Raw genomic sequence first — 21,286 nt, 5'->3', positions numbered from 1 at the left:
TGATGTTGAAATGTGGGGGGAAAAAAAAAAAAAAAAAATGAAAAAGGAGAAAACTCCCCCCAAAATCCTTCCCTCCCCGCAACCAAGCCCCCAGCCCCAAAATGAGCTTGAAATTGAAATAGCTTCATTTTTGGGGGGGAGGGGAGGGGAAGTGGAGTGGGAGGAGACTGAGGGTGACACCCCCTTGGTCCCCAACCCCCGGAGGGGACACACAATATTAATAATATTAATAATAATAACAACAGCGACCCTTAATAACAAGAGAAATAATAAATAAGCCCCTCGGGGAGGAGGGAGAGGGGGAGGGGGTCTTCATTTGGTGCTTTCAAGTATTCGGGGGGGGGAGGGGGTGTTGAGGTGGTGGTGGTTGTGGGGGGCAGGGGGGGTTAACTGGGAGCCCCCCCAGCAGCAGCCCCCTCCCGCAGCCCCAGCAGGCTGTAGGTGATGCGCTTCTGGTGCCCCGGCAGCCGCACCCCGATCTTCTTGATGTCCCTGGGAAGGAAGGACAGCAGGCTTTGGGATGGACAGATGGACATGGCCTGACCCCAGCCCAGGATGGATCCTGACCTCCCCCTGCCCCAGCCCTCCCCAGATGGATCCTGGCCATGGAATGTCTGTTTTTGTCCCATCCTCCCATCCCTTGGGGCATGGAAGTGGTTTCCGTTCCCAGCACATCCCTGCCCCTGTGGGAGGTGGAGGGGATGGGGTGGGGATGGTGAGGGAACAGCATGGAGATGCCATGGAGATACCATGGGGACAGTATGAGGGCACCATGGAGATACCACGGGGACAGTATGAGGGCACCATGGAGATACCACGGGGACAGTATGAGGGCACCATGGAGATACCATGGGGACAGTATGAGGGCACCATGGAGATGCCACGGGGACAGTATGAGGGCACCATGGAGATACCATGGGGACAGTATGAGGGCACCATGGAGATACCATGGGAACACTATAAGGGCACCATGGAGATACTACAGGGATGCCATGGAGATACCATGGGGACAGTATGAGAACACCATAGAGATACCACAGGAATGCCATGGAGATACCACGGGGACAGTATGAGGACACCATGGAGATACCACAGGGATGCCATGGAGATACCATGGGGACAGTATGAGGATACCACGGAGATACCATGGGGATGACATGGGGACAGTAGAGTGACACCATGGAGATACCCTGGGGATAGTACAAGGACACTACAGGGACAGGAGGACTTCTCAAGGACTCCATGGCTACAGTATAGGGACACTATGGGGACTCCATGGGGACACTATGGGAGCATCAGAGGGATATGATGGGGACACTATAGGAACAGCATTGAGATACCCATGGGGATAGTATGGGGACACTATGAGAACATCATGAGCACACCATGGATACAGTATGGGGGCTCCATGGGGACACTATGGGAACATCACAGGGATACCATGGGGACAGCATAGAGACACCAACAGACCACCATGGAGGTACCATGGGGACACTATAAGGACTCCATGGAGATACTAGGGAGATGCCATGGAGATACCATGGGGACAGTACAGGGACACCATGGAGATACCACAGGGAAGCTATGGGGACAGTAGAGTGACACCATGGAGATACCCTGGGGATAGTACAGGGACACTACAAGGACAGTAGGAGGACACCACAAGGACTCCATGGCTACAATATGGGGACATTATAGGGACTCCATGGGACACTATGAGAACATCATAGGGATACCATGGGGGCACTATGGGAACACCATTGAGATACCCATGGGGACAGTATGGGGACACTATGGGAACCGTATGGGGACACCATGAGTTCACCATGGGGACAGTATGGGGACCCTATGAGAACACCATGAAGTTAGGATGGGAACAGTATGTGGACACCACAGGGACAGCATGAGGATAACAAGGGGGCAGTATGGGGATACCACAGGGACAGAGTGGGGACAGAGTGGGGACATGGACTCACTCTGTGGTCATCTGCAGGACCTTCTCAATGGTGCTGTAGCCTGAGGCCATGAAGTGCTCAGTGTACTGCGGCATGCGGATGGACTCCAGCCACTCGGGGACGGAGCGGAAGGGGACCCCCTCGGAGCCACTGGTGCTGGGCAGGCGGATGGAGACCCTGGGTGGGGGCAAGAGGGGTGGTGCAGAAATGGGAGGGGGGAGTCAAAAACTGATGGGGAAATGGAAGGGTGGAAAAACGGGGCAGAAGCGGAAAGGTGGGGAAAGAATAAAGATGGAAACGTAAGGAGGTAACAAAAAAATGATGTGGAAAATGGAAAGATGCAAAATACAGAGCAGGAATGGGAGGGTGGAAGGAAAAAAAATGAGGTGAAAATGGAAGGAAGCAAAAAAGTGACCCAGAAACAGGAGGGTGCAAAAAGTGGCCCAGAAATGGGAGGGTCCAAAAAATGACCGAGAAATGGGAGGGTACAAAAAGTAACCCAGAAATGGGAGGGTGAAAAAAGTGACCTAGAAATGGGAGGGTCCATAAAGTGGTGCAGAAATGGGAGGGTGCAAAAAGGGATCCAGATGTGGAACAGTGCAAAAAGTGACCCAGAAATGGAAAGGTGTAAAAGATAAGGCAAGAAGAGAAGGATGCAAAAAATGGTGCAGCAATCAAAGGATGGAAAAAATGATGCAGAAATGCAAGGGTGCAAGAACAATGCAGAAATGGGAAGGTGCAAAAGTGATGCAGGAATAAAACACCACCCAAAAATGATGCAAAATTGGAAAGATACCACCAAAATGATACAGAAAGAAAAGGATGCAAAAGATAATGCAAGGGCCAGAAGGGTGCAGAAAATGATGCAAGAAAAATTAATGTGGAAATGCCAAAAAAAAAAAAATCATGTGAAAATGGAAAGCTGCAAAAATAATGCAAAAGTGGAAGGATGGATAAAGAGAGGCAGAAATGCAGAGATGCAAACACTAACATGGGCCTGGAATGGTGTAAAAAATGATGCAAAAATAGAGAGGCAAAAAAAAAAAAATAAAGCACAAAAGCAGCAGCAGTGCTCAGCTGCAGAGCTGCATCAAAGTGCAAAGGTAAGGGCCAGAGCTTGATGCACATGGAACTGGGAAAGCAAAAAAAGTAACTGAATAGTGCCAAAAAAAACCCAAAAGGAGCAGGGGATGGGTAAGAGCCCAGGGGTGAGCAGAAAGTGAAGAGGTGCAGAGGGAGGCAAAAATTGGACCTGCAACAAATGAGGCCAGAATGTTAAAAAAGCAACAACTGGAATGAGAAGGCCACAGGGGGAGGAAAAGCTGAAGTGTGGAGATGGAAAGAGGGAGGAGAGAAGAGGAGAGGGCAAAGGGGGGAGAAATGCAAAGGGCTGGGAAAGATGTAAGAGGAGAAAATGGCAACATTGGTTAAAGAGCACAGTGCAAAGGGAGGAGTGAGAAGGGAGAGATGCAGACAGCAAGGCAGGAATGCAGAGATGTGCAATAAATGCAGTAAGAGTGCAAGGGTGCAAGCAGCAATGTGAGAATGGCAACCTGCAACAGCAGTCAGAAATGGAGAGAGGCAAAAAGGAGCAAGGGAAAGCTGTGGTGCACCAAAGCCTGCAGGAGTGCAACACTGCAAGGATACAGACAGAAAAATAAACCCTGCAAGGATGCAAAAAGCAAAGGTGCCCAGGAGCAGGTGAGAGTGCAAAGTTGCAAGGATGCAGATGCAAAAGGGAGCACAAGAATACAAGCTTGCACAAAAGATCCTAAAAGGAGCACAGATGCCAAAAGCAGTGAAGGAATGCAGAGATGCAGTAAGGAGTGCAGGAATGCAGAGATGCAGTAAAGAGTGCAGGAATGCAGAGATGCAGTAAAGAGTGCAGGAATGCAGAGATGCAGTAAAGAGTGCAGGAATGCAGAGATGCAGTAAAGAGTGCAGGAATGCAGAGATGCAGTAAAGAGTGCAGGAATGCAGAGATGCAGTAAAGAGTGCAGGAATGCAGAGATGCAGTAAAGAGTGCAGGAATGCAGAGATGCAGTAAGGAGTGCAGGAATGCAGAGATGCAGTAAGGAGTGCAGGAATGCAGAGATGCACTAAAGAGGGCGGGAATGCAGAGATGCACTAAGGAGTGCAGGAATGCAGAGATGCAGTAAGGAGTGCAGGAATGCAGAGATGCAGTAAGGAGTGCAGGAATGCAGAGATGCACTAAAGAGGGCGGGAATGCAGAGATGCACTAAAGAGGACGGGAATGCAGAGATGCACTAAGGAGTGCAGGAATGCAGAGATGCACTAAAGAGGACAGGAATGCAGAGATGCAGTAAGGAGTGCAGGAATGCAGATGCAAAAGGCACCATGAAAGTGCAGTGATGTAGAAAGCAACCTGAGAACACTGAGATGCAAGAAGGAGTACAAGAATGCAAACCTGCAAACCCCAATGCAAATACATGCAAAAGTGCAAAGAAGCTCAAGAGCAAGCAAGAGTGCAAAGGTGCAAGGCTGAAGAGATTTAAAAAAAAAAAAAAAAAAAAAAAAAAGGAGAACAAGAATAAATGATTTGCCCAAAAGACACCAAGGAAAGCTGGGCTGCCAAAAGCAGAGCAAGAATGCAGAGATGCAAAAGGCACAATGAAACTGCAGAGGTGGAAAAAAAACAATCTGACAACACTGAGATGAAAGGAGTACAAGAATGCAAACCTGCAAAAAACAATGCAAATATATGCAAAGAAGCTCAAGAGTAGGTGAGATGCAAGGCTGCAGAGATGCAAGGGTGCAAAACCCACCCTAAAAATGCAGAGATGCAAAAATACTATGCAAAAAAGCCAGGCAAGGCACAATGAAATGCAAGACTGTAAAGGTGCAAGAAGTCATGCAAGAACACCAAGATGCAAAACTAGAAGCAAAGCTGCCAAGAGCAACAGGGAAAATGTCAGAGGTGCCCCAGAACATGCAAAAGTGCAGAGGTGCAAGACTGCAGAGATGCAAGAAGCAACGTGAGGGCAGCAAGGTGCCAGAAGCAGTGCAGGAATGCAAAGGAGCCATCAAGAAGTGCAAGAAGGGAGAGATGCAAAACCCAACACAAGAATGCAAAGGTGAAAACAAGGATACAGAAAGCAAAGCAAAGATGCAAAAGCTGCATAATGCATGTGAGAATGCAAAGGTGCAAGGATGCAAAGGTGTAAAATCCAGCACAAAACCCCCAAAGATTAACAAACAAAAAAGAAAAGGCGCAAAAGCCAGGCAAGAATGCAAAAAAGCAATAAAATGCAAGGTTGCAAAGGTGCAGGAAGTGAGGCAAGAAAAAGCTGACACAAAAAAAATTATGCAATGATAGAAGCAAAGCTGCCAAAAGCAATGGGAAAATGCAGAGGTGCAAGGCTGAAGGGATTCAAAAAGCAACGCAAGAGCAGCAAGGTGCCAGGAGCAGTGCAAGAATGCAAAGGAGCCAGCAAGAAGTGCAAGAAACAATGCAAAAATAGCAGCAAAGGTGCTAAAAGCAATGGGGAAAGGCAGAGCATGCAGAAGTGCAGATCTGCAAGACTGCAGGGATGCAGAAAGCAATGTGAGGAGGGCAAGGTGCCAGGAGCAGTGCAAGAATGCAAAGGAGCTATCAAGAAGTTCAAGAAACGATGCAAAATAGCAAGGGGGAAACACAGAGGTACCCACAAGCATGAAAAGTGCAGAGATGCAAGACTGCAGGGATGCAAAAAGGAATGTGAGAGCAGGAAGGTGCCAGGAGCAGTGCAAGAATGCAAAGGAGCTATCAAGAAGTGCAAGAAATTATGCAAAAATAGCAGCAAAGATGCCAAAAGCAACAGGGAAATGCAGAGGTGCCCAGGAGCATGCAAAGAGTGCAGAGATGCAACTGCAGGGATGCAAAAAGCAACATGAGAGCGGCAAGGTGCCAGGAGCAGTGCAAGATTGAAAAGGAGACAGCAAGAAGTGCAAGAATTGATGCAAAAATAGCAGCAAAGATGCCAAAAGCCAGGGGGAAACACAGAGATACCTCCAAGCATGAAAAGTGCAGGAGCACTGCAAGAATGCAAAGGAGCTATCAAGAAGTGCAAAGAAACGCTGCAAAACCAGCAGCAAAGCTGCCAAAAGCAACAGCAAAATGCAGAGGTGCCCAGGAGCAAGCAATGCACAAAGATCTCCCTCCTCTCTTCCTCCTCTTCCTGCCACCCCCTCGTCCCCCCCAGGCCTGTCCCTCTCCACAGCTCACCGAGGGTCGAAGTCTGCCAGCGCCTTGAGGGACTCGGGGGCTCGGATGAGCTTGTCCAGGATGCTGACGATGTCGGCGAACTTGGGGCGCCGAGCACGCTCCTGCAGCCAGCACTGCAGCATCAGCTGGTAGATGGCAGAGGGACAGTCCAAGGGGGCAGGCAGGCGGAAGCCCTCGTTGATGACCTTCATCACCTAGGATGAGGAGGAGGAGGTTGGGTGATGCTCTCCCCCTGCCACAAAGAAAAGCTGTCTGGCTGCAAGAGGAACTCCACCCTGCTCTGGGGGCCATTGGGTGATGAATGGAGGCAAGAACCCCTTTGCCATATAGCAATGAGAGTCCAGAGATGCAGAGAGCAGAGAATCTCAGAAGTCCTCTCAGAAGTCCTTTGTTATTGGTGGAACACTGGCACAGGTTGCTCAGGGAGGTGGTGGAAGCCTCATCCCTGGAGGTTTTGAAGGCCAGGCTGGATGAGGCTCTGAGCAACCTGCTGTGGTGTGAGGTGTCCCTGCCCATGGCAGGGGGGTTGGAACTGGCTGAGCCTTGAGGTCCCTTCCAACCCTGACAGTTCTGTGATTCTATGACCTAGTTGGGGATGTCCCTGCTGACTGTGGGGAGGTCAGACTGGATGAGGTGAGGGACTTCTCAGGGTGTCAGAGACTGATAGGACTGGGGGGAATGGAGCAAAACTAGAAGTGGGGAAGATACAGATTGGATATCAGGAAGAAGTCCTCCCCTATCAGGGTGGTGAGACACTGGCACAGGTTGCCCAGGGAGGTGGTGGAAGCCTCATCCCTGGAGGTTTTTTAAGGCCAGGCTGGATGAGGCTCTGAGCAACCTGCTCTGGTGTCATTGATAAAAATACTAAACAGTACAGGTCCACCCTGAGGGACACCACTGTCACTGCTCTCCATCTGGACTTCAAGCCGTTGAGCACCACTGTCTGGATGCCACCATCCAGCCAATTCCTTATCCACTGAACAGCCCACCCAGCAAATCCACATCTCTCCAGCTTGGCCAGCAGGATGTTGTGGGGGACCATGCACTCTGCCAATGAATGTAAGGAGCCAGCATGCAAGGGGGCTGCTTTCTGCAGGATGCTGCTGCTCTTGGCACACCTGGAGTGTGATTGGTTTGCTGTTTGCAGCCTGCAGCTGGGTCAGATAAGGAACCATGCACCCTGCAGGTGTCCAGCAGTTGCACTCAGAACAGTGGCTGCAAGAGTTCCCCAGGTCAGGAGGGACAGGGATCTGATGGAGAGAGTCCAACAGAGGCTACCAGCATGCTGAAGGGAGTGGAGCACTGCCTGATGAGGAGAAGCTGAGAACCCTGGGGGTGGTTAGTTTGGAGAGAAGACTGAGAGGGGATCTGATCAATGTCTATAAATATCTGAGGGCTGGGGGTCAGGAGGGAGGGGACAGGGACAGCCTCTGCTCAGTTGCACCCTGGGATAGGACAAGGGGCAGTGGATAGAAACTCCAGCACAGGAGGTTCCACCTCAACATGAGGAGGAACTTCTGCACTGGGAGGCTCACAGAGCACTGGAACAGGCTGCCCACAGGAGTTGTGGAGTCTCCTTCTCCTTTCCAGCCCCATCTGGATGTGTTCCTGTGTGACCTGTGCTGGATTCTATGGTCCTGCTCTGGCAGGGGGGTTGGACTCGATGATTTCCAGAGGTCCCTTCCAACCCCTAACATCCTGTGATCCTGTGAGCAGTGGTGGAGGGATGGCTGCTCACCTCATGGTTGGAGAGCTCCCAGTAGGGCCTCTCTCCGTAGGACATCACCTCCCACATGACGATTCCATAGCTCCAGACGTCGCTGGCGGAGGTGAACTTGCGGTAGGAGATGGCTTCGGGAGCTGTCCAGCGGATGGGGATCTTCCCACCCTATGGGGACATCGAGGTCAACACTGCAAACCCCCTTCCCTCCCCCCAAAGAAAAACCCCACCCCTGCTGTGGACAACCACCCCATGGTAGTTGTAGGCTGATGCCTGGGAAAGTGTTCCCCAGACTGAGTAGGAAAGTGGTAGAAGGTAAATAAATTATCCATTGGATGGAAAAGGGAAAATCCTGCTGAGGTCTGAACAACCTCAACTGACATGAGGTCAGTTACAGAAACTCTCTCTCTCTTTGGCTTCCTCACTCCAGCACATAGCAGCTGGTAGCTTCTGCTTGGCTGTGGCTGACCTTGGCTGCGTTCTTCTTGTGGCTAATTACTAACAAGCTACTCCCTGCTCTTCTCTCTTGTCCTGTGTACAAGGAGGAAGGGGGAGAAGAGGAGGAAGCTGTTGGGAACCCCCTGGTTTTGTCCAGGGGAGGTTCTTGTGCTGTTCATAAGTTGCAAATCCCTGTAATTATTGTCTAGTTTGTAGACATTCATTGCATTCCATATTTCTAGCTTGTAGCTTTGCTTGTAAACAGAGCTCCATTTGCTTCCACCTCAGCTGGTCTGGCAATTTTATTTTGGGGGTTGATTTCAACCCACCCACACCCCCACTGGTGGCACTTACACTGGTGGTGTAGGTGGCTTCAGGGTCATCTTCCAACACCCTTGAGAGGCCAAAATCTGACACCTTGCAGACCAGGTTGCTGTTGACCAGGATGTTCCTGGCTGCCAGGTCCCGGTGGACGTAGTTCATGTTGGCCAAGTACTTCATGCCAGCAGCAATGCCCCTCAGCATCCCCACCAGCTGGATGACACCAAATTCCCCTTCTTTTTCCTGGGGAGAAGTGGAGAATCACAACATCAATTGTCAGGGTTGGAAAGGACTCCAAGGATCATCCAGTTCTAAACCCCCTGCCATGGGCAGGGACACCTCCCACCAGCCCAGGTTACTCAAGGCCTCATCCAACCTGGCCTTGAACACTTCCAGGGAGGGGACATCCTCCCTGTGTTCCAGTCTCTCACCAGCATCACTGTCAAGAATTTCTTCCTAATCCCCAGCTCAAAGCCATTGTTCCTTGTCCTGTCACTCCCAGCCCTTGCCAAACCCTCTCCCCAGCCCTTGTCAGACAAAGCAGCTAACAGAAGTCCTGAGCATATCCCTAGCAGCATCCCTGCTCCAAAGCCCTAACCAGCAGAAGGTAACTAACAGAAGCAGAAGTCCCTTAGCAGCGCTAACCCCCCCCAAGCCACCTCACAGCTCGGTGTGGATGTTCTTCATACTCTTCATTCGCAATCACTTCAAGCAATAGAGTCCAGCCCCAGAATCGTCAGGGTTGGAAGGGACCTCAAAGGCTCAGCCAGTTCCAACCCCCCTGCCATGGGCAGGGACACCTCACACCACAGCAGGTTGCTCACAGCCACATCCAGCCTGGCTGCAAAAACCTCCAGGCATGAGGCTTCCACCACCTCCCTGGGCAACCTGTGCCAGGCTCTCACCACCCTCATGGGGAACAACTTCTTCCTAACATCCAATCTGAATCTCCCCTCCTCTAGCTTGGATCCATCCCCCGCAGTCCTATCACTCCCTGACACCCTCAAAAGTCCCTCCCCAGCTTTCTTGGAGCCCCCTTCAGATCCTGGAAGGCCACAAAAAGGTCTCCTGGGAGCCTTCTCCTCTCCAGACTGCACAACTCCAACTCTTTCAGTCTGTCCTCATAGCAGAGCAGCTCCAGCCCCCTGCTCATCTTTGTGGCCCTGCTCTGGACACATTCCAAGCTCCAATCCCATCTCTCATCCCATGGTGGGGGTTTGGTTGGTTCCACCAGGCAGGAATCCTTGCCCCAGGCACTGGGACGTTGTCTCCACGCTTCACCTACCCGCAGGAATTTATCCAGGGCGCCGTTCTCCATGTACTCCGTGATGATCATGAAGGGCTTGTCTGGACAACAGAGAGATCCAAAACAGGGTCAAAATCCTCTTAAAAAAAAAAAAATCCCTCAAACAAACAAAAAAAATCCCCCCCAAAACCCCAAACTGTCCCCAAAAATCCAACTCTGCCCCCTCCATGGCCATGGGGGTGTTTTTTGGAGGGCCATGTGGGTTCTTTTGGGAGAGCCATGGGGGTGCTTTGAGGAGGGCCACGGGGGTGGTTTGTGGAGGGTCATGGGGGTGTTCTGAGGAGGGACATTGGGGTGCTCCAGAGAGCCATGGGGGTCTTTTTGGGAGAGCCATGGGGTTGCTTTTTGGAAGGCCATGGGAGTGTGTTCTGGAGGGCCATAGGGGTGCTTTTTGGAGGGCCTTGGGGGTGCTCTGGAGAGCCATGGGGGTGCTTTGAGGAGGGACATTGGGGTGTTCTAGAGAACCATGGGGGTCTTTTTGGGACAGCCATGGGGTTGCTTTTTGGAAGGCCATGGGGGTGCTTTGAGGAAGGCCAAGAGGGTGGTTTGTGGAGGGCCATGGGGGTGGTTTGAGGAACGACTTTGGAGTGTTCTGGAGGGTCACGGGGGTGTTTGTTTCTTTGGAGGGAGACCCCAGAGGACACTCACGCTTGGAGACGACCCCTTCCAGGCGGATGATGTTGTGGTGGCAGAACTGTCCCATGATGGTGGCCTCACTCAGGAAGTCCACCCTCTGCTTCTCCGTGTAGCCAACCTTCAAGGTCTTGATGGCCACCGGCACCTCCTTCTTCCCACGCTTCAGGGTGCCCTTGTAGACCTCTCCAAACTCACCTGTTCAGAAGAAGAAGAGGATGTTGAACCTCCCTCCACCCCTGGTCCAGTTTTTCTGGGGGGGTGTCTTGAAGGTGCCAAAGCCACCCCTGGCCCTACCGGCACCGATGACCTTCTGGCGAGTGATGGAGGCTGGAGGGATCTCGGTGGTGAACTTGAGCATGGCTTGGTTGGGGTCTTCATAGGTGTGTGGGTCAACGTAGGTCTTGAGGGGCTTCAGCTGGTCTGTGGGGTGGTGGTGAGGTGGGATGGTGAGGTGGGGTGTGTGTGGAGGGGTCAGCACCCACATCACCTTCCCAACCCCTCCCCATTGACCTCACCCAGCCCACGGCTCACCTGACTTGGAGAAGTAGACATCCTCAGCAGACTGCCGTGGCCGTGACCTCCTCTTCCTGCAGAAAGGCCATGGGTTGAGCCCCAGAAAAATCAACCCTCAGCCACATTTGGTGTGTGTGGGGGGAATGAAATGGGACCTGGGGGTTTATTTTGGGGGAGTTTTGGCGGGGGCTTGGGCTTCATCTCCTTACCGCCGGAGGACGTAGAGGAGAGCAGCCAAGAGCAGGAGGACGAAGACGACTCCAGTGACAGAGCCGCTGATGACAGCAGCAGATGTCGCAGCCTCAGCACCTGTGGGGACAGTTCAAGGGGGACATTGGGGGGAACCATGCACTCCCTGGGCCCTACCCCAAAATCCTGCCCCTGGCCTTGGTCCTCACCCTCGGGCAGGGTCTCGAACTCGTGCTGGGGGCTGTAGGCGCCGTGGCCGTCAGCGGTGAGGGCCTGGACCCGCACCAGGTAGGCAGTGGCAGGAGACAGCTTGGGCAGGGTGACAGAGGAGCCCTCGCAGCGCAGCACGGAGTAGCTGTTCTCATCCACCTGCAGACAGGGGCGAGGGTGACATGGGTGGAGGTGACACGGGTGGGTAGAAGTGACGTGGAGAGGAGTGGGAACAGAGGTGACATGGATGGAGAGGTGACATGGATGGGGCAAGGATTGAGAGGTGACACGGATGGAGAGGTGACACAGATGGGGCAAGGATTGAGAGGTGACACGGCTGGAGAGGTGACATGGATGGAGAGGTGACATGGATGGAGAGGTGACATGGATGGAGAGGTGACATGGATGGGGCAAGGATTGAGAGGTGACACGGCTGGAGAGGTGACATGGCTGGGGCAAGGATTGAGAGGTGACACGGCTGGAAAGGTGACACGGATGGAGGGGTGACACGGATGGAGGGGTGACACGGATGGAGGGGTGACATGGATAGGGCAAGAACTGAGAGGTGACAGGGATGGAGAAGTGACATGGATGGAGGGGTGACAAGGATGGGGCAAGGATGGAGAAGTGACAGGGATGGAGGGGTGACAGGGATGGAGGGGTGACAGGGATGGAGGGGTGACAGGGATGGGGCAAGGATGGAGAGGTGACAGGGATGGAGGGGTGACAGGGATGGAGGGGTGACAGGGATGGGGGCAAGGATGGAGGAGTGACAGGGATGGGGCAAGGATGGAGAAGTGACATGGATGGAGGGGTGACATGGATGGAGGGGTGACATGGATGGAGGGGTGACAAGGATGGAGGTGACAGATAGGAGGGGCATGGATAGAGGTGATGCAGATGGGGCTAAGGATGGGGATGACATGGATGGAAGTGTGGCCTGGATGGAAGTGTGGCCTGGATGAGGGCAAGGATGGCAGTGACATGAATGAGGGAATAGGGGTGCTGGGTTTGGGGGTGCTGGGCTGAAGTGGTGACATGGGACTAACCTTCTTGCTGTAGGTGACCTCATACTTCCAGACCCGACTCTGCTGCCGTGGTGGCACCGTCCAGGAGAGGATCAGGCTGGTGGCTGTCCGTCCATCCAGGCTCACCGATGTCACTCGGGGTGGCTCTGACATGGGGACACAAGGATGTCATGGAGGCATCCCCAGGGGGGATAGGGACATCATGGAAGTATCTCCATGATGGACGTTATGGAAGCTTCCCCATGGGGGACAGAGATGTCATGGAGGTGTCTTCATGACAGACATTATGGATGATTCCCTATGTGGGACAGGGAAGTCCTGGAGGCATCCCCATGGGGGATAAGGACATCATGGAGGTGTCTCCATTATGGATGTCATGGAGGATTCCCCGTGGGGGACAGGAAAGTCCTGGAGGATTCCCCATGGGGGACATCACGGAGGTGTCTCCATGATGGACACTATGGAAGCTTCCCCATGGGGGACAGGGATGTCCTGGAGGCATCCCCATGAAGGACAGGGACATCATGGAGGTGTCTCCATGGTGGACACTATGGAGGCTTCCCCATAGGGGATAGGGATACCATGGAACTGTCTCCATGATGGACACTATGGAAGATTCCCCATGGGGGATAGGGAAGTCATGGAGGTATTTCCATGATGAACACTATGGAAGCTGCCCCATGGGGGACAGAAATGTCATGGAGGTGTGTTCATGATGGACATTATGGAACTCCCCCATGGGGGACAGGGATGTCCTGAAGGTTTTCCCATGGGGGATAAGGACATCATGGAGGTGTCTCCATGATGGATGTTACGGAGGATTCCCCATGGGGGACAGGGAAGTCCTGGAGGATTCCCCATGGGGGACAGGGTCATCACAGAAGTATCTCCACAATGGACACTATGGAAGATTCCCCATGGGGGACAGGGAAGTCCTGGAGGATTCCCCATGGGGGACAGGGAAGTCATGGAGGTGTCTCCATGACGGATGTTATGGAGGATTCCCCATGGGGGACAGGGACGTCACGGAGGTGTCTCCATGACGGATGTTATGGAGGATTCCCCATGGGGGACAGGGACGTCACGGAGGTGTCTCCATGATGGATGTTATGGAGGCTCCCCCATGGGGCACAGGGAAGTCCTGGAGGTGTCCCCACGGGAGCATCCTGCCGGTGGCCAGGACACTGTGTGGGAGCGGCCCCGCACCTGTCTGGTTGACGCTGATGGTGGCGGTGGCCAGGCTGCGCTGGGGGCTGTATGGGGACACTCCGTTCCGCGCCTCCACGGTGAAGGTGTAGTTGACGTGCGGCTCCAGGTCGGTGACGGTGAGCCCGGGGGCGGTGAGGCCGCGGGGGGGCTGTGAGTAGCGGACCCCCGGGTCGCAGGAGCGGCACTCCCCGCTCTCGGGCCAGCACTGCTCGCAGCTGACGGCGTAGGTGACGTCCTCACGGCCACCCCTGTCCGCCGGGGGGGACCAATGCAGCTGCACCGCGGCCCCCAGCCCCACGGCGGTGAGGCCTTGGGGGGCAGAAGGGGGACCTGTGGGAGGGGTAGAGAGCACAGAGGGGGCTCAGAGGGGGGATGGACAGGGCCGTGCCTCAGTTTCCCCCCTACCCCCCCCAGATAAAATGTCACTTACGTGTGCAGGGGTCGCTGGGGGGGTCAGAGGGGGCACGGAAGAAGCCATCCTGGCAGGGGCAGGCGGCGGCGGCAGCCAGGGAGGGCACAGTGTTGGCAGGGCAGGGCTGGCACTCATCTGTGGACACCCCTGCCTTGAAGGATCCAGGGGGACAGGCTGGAGGGGACACACAGTGACACTGTGAGACCCCCAATCCCCCCTGCAGCAGCCCCAGCTGGGGGAGCCAGGGGTGTCAAATCCCAGTTTAATCCCCACCCCGAATCCCAGTCACCCCCAAATCCCAATTTGCTTCTCTCATCCCAATGTGCTCCCTTCCCATTCCAATCTACCTTCCCCAGTCCCAATCTACCCTCCCTAATCCCAATCTACCCTCCCTAATCCCAATTTTTATCCCATCCCAGTTTAACCTCTCCCTATTCCAATTTACTCCCATCCCAATTTACCCTTTCCAAATCCAAATTCACCCCCTTCCAATCCCAGTTTACCACCTCTCCATACTAATTTACCCCCCCCAATCTCAATTCACCCCATCCCAATTTTACCCCAATCCAAATCTACACTCCTCCCATCCCAATTTACTCCCCCAAATTCCAATTTACTCCCAGTTAGCCCCTCTCCAATCCAAATTCCCTCCCCACCCCAATTTAGTCCCCTCCCAATCCCTATTTACCCTCTCCTCACCCCAACTCATCCGCCAGATCCTGATTTACCCCAACCAAATCCCCATTTACCCTGCTCCAGTCCAAATTTACCCTCTCCCAAGCCCAGTCCACCCTCCCAAATCCCTTTCTACCCCCTCTCCAATCCAAATTTACCCCCAAATCCCAGTTTACCCCCTCCCAATCCCCATTTACCCCTTCCTATTCTAGTTTCCCCCCTTCAACTCCCAATTTAGCCACTTAGATCCCCATTTTCCCCTCCCGAATCCATTACTCTCTCCTTAATCCAAATTTACCCCCAAATACCAATTTCCCCTCTTCCCATCCTATTTCCCTCTTCCCAATCCCCATTCCCCCCTTTGCAATCCCACTTCCCCTCCAAATTCCTTTCCCCACTTCCCATCTCAAATTCCCTTCTCCAACCCCAATTTCCCCCCTTCCCATCCCAATTTCCCCTTCTCACCCCAACTCCACCCCCTCAATCCCCCTTCTCCTCCAAATATCCATTTCCCCTTTCCCATCCTATTTCCTCCCCCCATCCCCATTCCCCTGCCAATCCCCATTCCCCCTCTTCCCATCCCATTTCCCTCTTCCCACCTCGTTTCTCCCCCAATCCCCATTTTCCCCTTCCCATCCCATTTCCCCCCTTCCCATCCCATTTCCCCACTCAAATCCCCATTTCCCCAATCCCCATTCCCCTCCTTCCCATCTCATTTCCCCCACATCATTCCCCATTCCCCACTTCCCATCCCATTCTCCCCTTCCCATCCCATTCCCCCACATCATTCCCCATTCCCCCCTTCCCAACCCATTCTCCACTTCCCATCCCATTCTCCACTTCCCATCCCATTCCCCCGCTTCCCATCCCATTTCTCCACTCAAATCCCCATTTTCCCCATCCCAGTTCCCCCTTCATACGCCTTTCCTCCTTTCCCATCCCATTTCCCCCTTTCCCATCCCACTTCCCCCCCACCCCATTCCCCCCCCCTCCCCGCCCCATCCCCTCGGCCCTACCTTGGCAGCTGTCTCCGTGCCCGCGGTAGCCCTGCCGGCAGAGGCAGCGCCCGATGGGCACCAGCCACTCGCCGTCGGCGTTGCAGTGCAGGGTGGGCTCCCGCTCGGCCACCGCCTGCTCCACGCAGCTGCCCTTCACCTCAGTCAGCGCCTGCGAGTCGGGGCCAGCCACGGTGGCCGGGAAGGTGGCCATGCCCCGCACCACCGCCGGGCACCGCTGGTAGTAGACCCTGACGGAGAGCAGAGCCACGCAGGCGCCCAGGTCCTGGAAGGCCAGGTAGAAGCCTTTCCTCCGGAGGGGTCCCACCGAGCGCACCTCCACGTTCAGCTTCACGTTGCGTGCGGCGAAGTCCTCCTGCACGGTGATCTCGTCGGGGGCGATGGTGTCGATCTTCCTGAACTGCCTCTTCTGGAAGTTGGTGCCGTAATCCACGTCGGATTCGGCGTAGTAGAGGTTGAAGGTCTCCTTGCAGGAGCCGCTGCCGGCCGCGGGGAAGCTGTTGCAGTCGCGGACGGTGAACTGCAGCTCGATGAAGATGCGCTGGGCCACCCCGCGGTAGATCCAGTTGGTGCGCAGCCAGTTCTCCTGCTCGCCCTCCAGCACGTTGCACACCGAGTAGATGTAGATCAAGGAGTCGTTGAAGGCGTTCTGCAGCAGGTCCCACTGACCACCCAGAGACAGAGAATGGATGGCCTCAGCTCATGTCCTTGTGGTCGTTCCCCATCTCCATCCCCATGGCTGTTCCCCATCCCCATCCCCATGGTTGTCCCCATCCCCATGGGTGTTCCACATCTCCTTCCCCACATTTGTTCCACATCTCCATCCCCATGGGTGTCCCTGTCCCCATGGAAGGTCCCAGCACCATCCCAATGGAGGTCTCCATCCCAACGAACATCCCCACCCCTGCAGATGTCTCCATCTCCACGGGTGTCCCCATCTCCATCCCCATGGTTGGTCCCCATCCCCAGGGGTGTCCCCATCTCCATCCCCATAGGTGTCTCCATCTCCATGGGTGTCACCATTCCCATGGATCTCTCCAACCCAGGCCCCATGGATGTCTCCATCACAACACATGGTCCCATGGAGGTCTCCATTCCCATGGATGCCCTCACTGCCATGCAGGTCTTCATCTCCAGGCATGTTCCCATCCTTATGGAGCTTCCCATCCCCATGGAACTCCCCCATGGATGTCCCCATGCCCATGGATGTTCCCACCACCACGGAGACCACTGTCTGCATGGCTGCCCCCTGGCCATCGCCGGGGTGGGCTCTGGGGGCAGTGGTGCCCAGGTGCTCACCCCTTTGCCGTAGGGGTGGGTGAGCCACCCCAGCTCCCCCTGCGCCTTGGCGAAGTCCAGCAGCACCACTGTGGGGAGAGAAGAAGGCTGTCAGTGGAGTGAGCATGAAGCCTGGGAGGTGCTACCAGGAGCCACAGATGGCTCCAGGACCTGCAGGTTCCACCAATGCACCCCTTAGACCCATGGATGTCCCTGGGACCCACAGATGCACAGATGTCTCTGAGAATCACAGATGTTCCCCAGGACCTACAGATCCTGAGACATGGATGTCCCCAGGACCCATGGATGTCCCTGGAACCCATAAATATCCCACAGGACTCCTATCTGTTCCTGTGACCTACAAAAGTTCTTGGCACCCACAGATGCTGCTGAGACCCATGGATGGCCCCAGGACCCACAGATGTCCTTGTGACCCACAGATGTCCTCCAGGTGCCCCTGGGTCCCATGGATGTCCCCAGGACCCATGGATGTCCCTGTGACCCACAGATGTCCCACAGGACCCAGAAATACATCTGGGACCTATGGATGTTCCTGGGACCCATATGTATATGCCTGAGACCCAGAGATGTCCCACAGGACCCAGAGATGACCCTGGGACCCACGGGATGTCCCCAGGACCCATGGATGTGCCTGTGACCCACAGATGTCCCACAGGACCCAGAAATGCGTCTGGAACCCATGGATGTTCCTGGGACCCACAGATGCCCCCAGAATCCCTGGGACCCACAGATCCTCACAGACATCCCCAGGACCTAAAAACCCTTCCAGGACTCACAGACACTTCCAGGACCCACAGGCACCCCTTGGACCCACAGACTCCCCTTTTCCCAACAGCTTCCCTCGGAGACCCTCCTGAGAAGCCCCCTAAGGTGCTCCCAGAAGAGGGGAACCGAGGCTGAGCCTGGTCCGTGCCGAGCGGCAGCAGGGCAGACCTGCCGGGACATGCTGGGTGAGGGCGGCGGCCAGATCCGGAGAGGAAGAGGAGGCTGAGGAAGGCCAGGAGGGAGGGAGGCCTCCCCCTCGGTGAATCACCCCCCAGGAATGTGCCCGGACGCCCGGGTTCATGGGATGGGTCCCAACGGGACTGGGAGAGTTTCAGGGACCGACGTCCCCCTGCTCGGTCCCTCCGCTGAGAAGGGGGAGCTCCTGACAATGCCCCAAGAGCGTAAGGTCTGGGCAGAGAGGGGCCCCCAAGAACCTGGTTTTGGGGGGGGGGACACACACGTCACTCCGTTATCGCCCCCCCCCCCCGTCCCGTGCCCGGGGTCAGGAAGGATGCCGGGGCGGATATCCCTGCGCTCCTGTGCCTGGAAATCCCCCCCCCCCGGAATGCTGCCGGAGAGCGGAAAGCCGGCGGGAGGCTGGCGCGGGAGAAGAGCTGGGGGGGGTGGGGGGGAAATGTCTCAGAGGGGGCATCCCCCCCCCCCCCGTGTCCCCCCCCAACCCCGGGCCGTGGTTGGGGTGAGTCAGGGGAGGAACCTGAGGGTTGTGGCTGTTTAGTCAAGGGGTGCAGCACCCAGGGGTGTGCCCCTGCCTGGGGCCACCGATGCTGGTGGCTTCTCCAGCGCCATCAGATTATGCACCCCCAGCCCTGATGCCATCTGTACCCCTCTGGCATCACTATCATCATCATCACCACCAACATCTCCACTGACACCAACAGCATGGCCATCACCACCACCACCTCCAGTAACACCTCTGGTGCCATCACTGCCACGGCCTTCACCATTCTCCACCACCATCACTGTCCACAGCCCCCACACACTCTCCCCTTCCTTGGCCATATCTCCATTGCCATCTCCAGCTCCTGCTCCAGTTCCAGCCTCACCTCCAGCTGCAGCCCCCCTTGCAGCCCCTCCTGCCCTTCTGCCTCAAGCTGCAGCCCCAGTGCCATCTGCACCAGCAGCCCCAGCACCACCCTGCAGCCCCTGCACCATTGCCATCACTGTCCCCACCTGCATTGGTGCTGCTGTCGCCATCATCATCATCATCACTATCACCATCATCACCACCATGCTCCACATCTCTGTCCCCATCCCGTCCCTGCCTACATCCTTGTCCCTCTCTCCAGATGCATCTTCACCCTCATCCCAACCCCAGTCCTTTCCCCATCCCTATTTTACTCTGAATCCCAAAGGGAATCCCAGTGCCATCCCCTCCCATTCCTAACACGATGTGAATCTGAATCCCAATCCCATCCCATTCCCTTCCCAATGTGAATCCCAGTCCTATCCCATTCCTCTTCCCTCATCCCCTCCCCACCCTCAGGGACTCCCCAGACCCCAGCCAGGCTGTGCAGGATCCATCTGGAGGACCCAGCACCCTCCAGCCTCCCCATCCCACTGGATTTGGCCCTTTCCCAGCACTGGGAAGCAGCCCCCACTCTCTCCCTCCCCGTGCCTACCCCCCCCTCAAATCCCAACACTTTCCCTTTTTGGCTCTTTTTTGACCCCCAAAGCCCAGCATTTCCAGCATTCCTTCCGGGACTCGGCACTTGAGGAACACATCCTGAATCCCACAGCCACACTGGGGCACTTGCCGGGGGGGATCCCCCCCCCAAGCCAGGGGTCAGTTCCCTCCACCTTCCCCCAGACCTTCCAAACCCATTTTTATCTAATTTTGTTTTGGAGGGGTGGGGGTGGAATTTTCCAACCCAAACCACCCTCAGGCTCCAATTCAATTGCTCCCGGGGGGGGCGGATCCTTCTCCAGCTTTCCCTGGAAAAGCGATGGAAGCAACCCCCTGGATAGATTTGTTTAGAGAGTAACAAAAAGAGAGACTTTCTCCCCCTTTTTTTTTTTACCCTTCCCCCCATCCCCTTAAACCGAGCCCAATCCCCAGCTCTGCAAGGTGGAGGCCGGGATGCCGCTTGTTTTTCCCAGGAATTTGGGGGTTTTCCTGACATTGTTTCCAGCTCTCCCGGCCGGATCCTGCCCGGCCCAGTGCCGGCGAGGGCACAAACTTAATTTTAGGGTCATTTCTCTCTTTTTTTTTGGGGTGTTTTTATTAATCCACTCCATTTTTTTGGGTGGGGGGAGGGGGCACCGGCCAGGACCCAGCTGCACTGCGGGAGTCGAGTGCTCGGCTGGGGAAAACTTGCCCCAAACTCTTCCTTTTCTCTCTATTTTACCTTTCCCCCCTCGTTTTACCCTTTTTTCTCCCTATTTTACCTTCCCCCCCTCTATTTTAGTTGCCCCCCCCCATTTTACCTCCCCTCCTTCGAACTCTTCCCCCCCTTTTTAAACTTTTTTCACCACTTTAAAAACTTTTTCCCCCTTTTAAACTTTTCCCTCCTTTTAAAGTTTTTCCTCCTTTGTACACTTTTCCCTTTTCTTAACTTCCTCCCCTTTAAAACCCTTTGCCCCCCATTTTAACTTCGCCCCCATTTTACCTTTTTTTACTCCCCATTTTATTCCCCTCCTTATCTGAGCTTGTTCCCCTCTCTTCCTCCCCCCCGGCTTTTTAACTTCCCCCCCTTTCAACTTTTTCCTGCTTTTTAACCTTTCTCCTCCTATTTTAACCTTCCCCCCCATTTTTAACCTTTCCCCCTCCAACACCCCCCAGCACCCCGCGATCCGCACCTTTTTTTGCCCCCTCCTTTCAGTGGGGTTTCCTCACCCCCTCTCTAACCTCTCAGCCCCAACTCCACCCCCCAAACTTACCCCAACATCCCCCAGCACCCCCTCTCTGCCCCCCCCAAGCACCCCAAGAAGGGAAGGGGATTGGGGTGCCCCTCTCCCCCCCTTCCCCCCCCTAAAAAACTCACCTTCCTCAGCTACCAGGGGGGTGACGGCGGTGAGGAGGAGGGCGAAGGCCGGAAGGGTGCCCGCCATGGCGGGGGGGGGCTGTTGTTGGGGTGCACTCCAGAAGCGGCGGCACCCAGCGCTGTGGGGTGTGTGGGGCTGAGCACCCCACTCCTGTTCATTCATGTCCCGAGTGATGTCACCGCGACACGCCCGCTCTTAAAGGGGCCCCAGCTGCTCCCAGTACGCGCCAGTACGGCACTGGGAGGCACCGGCAAAGAGGCAGTTTGAAGCGGGAGGTGTCTAAGAGGGTGGGTTTGAGGACAGGAGGGGCTGTGTGCATGGGTCAGATCCGTGACACCCCCATAGCTCTGGCCCTGAAAGGGTTAA

At 55.1% G+C, this 21,286-nt stretch overlaps 1 protein-coding gene across 1 annotated transcript; it reads right to left on the bottom strand.

Annotated features, from left to right (window-relative positions):
- Positions 1 to 386: 386 nt before the first annotated feature.
- On the bottom strand, positions 387 to 20,986 carry EPHA2 (EPH receptor A2). Its single transcript, XM_054394869.1, has 18 exons — positions 20,920 to 20,986; positions 18,376 to 18,531; positions 17,153 to 17,220; positions 15,854 to 16,517; positions 14,181 to 14,336; positions 13,748 to 14,080; positions 12,563 to 12,687; positions 11,513 to 11,672; positions 11,324 to 11,423; positions 11,133 to 11,188; positions 10,896 to 11,021; positions 10,614 to 10,796; positions 9,945 to 10,006; positions 8,693 to 8,902; positions 7,919 to 8,068; positions 6,181 to 6,374; positions 1,977 to 2,132; positions 387 to 492 (listed from the first exon to the last, which is right to left on the bottom strand). Exons 1-18 carry the CDS (start codon positions 20,984 to 20,986, stop codon positions 387 to 389), a joined length of 3,072 nt encoding a protein of 1,023 aa, XP_054250844.1.
- Between the last annotated feature and the right edge of the window lie 300 nt (positions 20,987 to 21,286).

Source organism: Indicator indicator, chromosome 32, assembly GCF_027791375.1.
Source record: "Indicator indicator isolate 239-I01 chromosome 32, UM_Iind_1.1, whole genome shotgun sequence".
NCBI classification, from domain to species: Eukaryota; Metazoa; Chordata; class Aves; order Piciformes; family Indicatoridae; genus Indicator; species Indicator indicator.
This window is presented reverse-complemented; position numbering and strand designations above follow the sequence as displayed.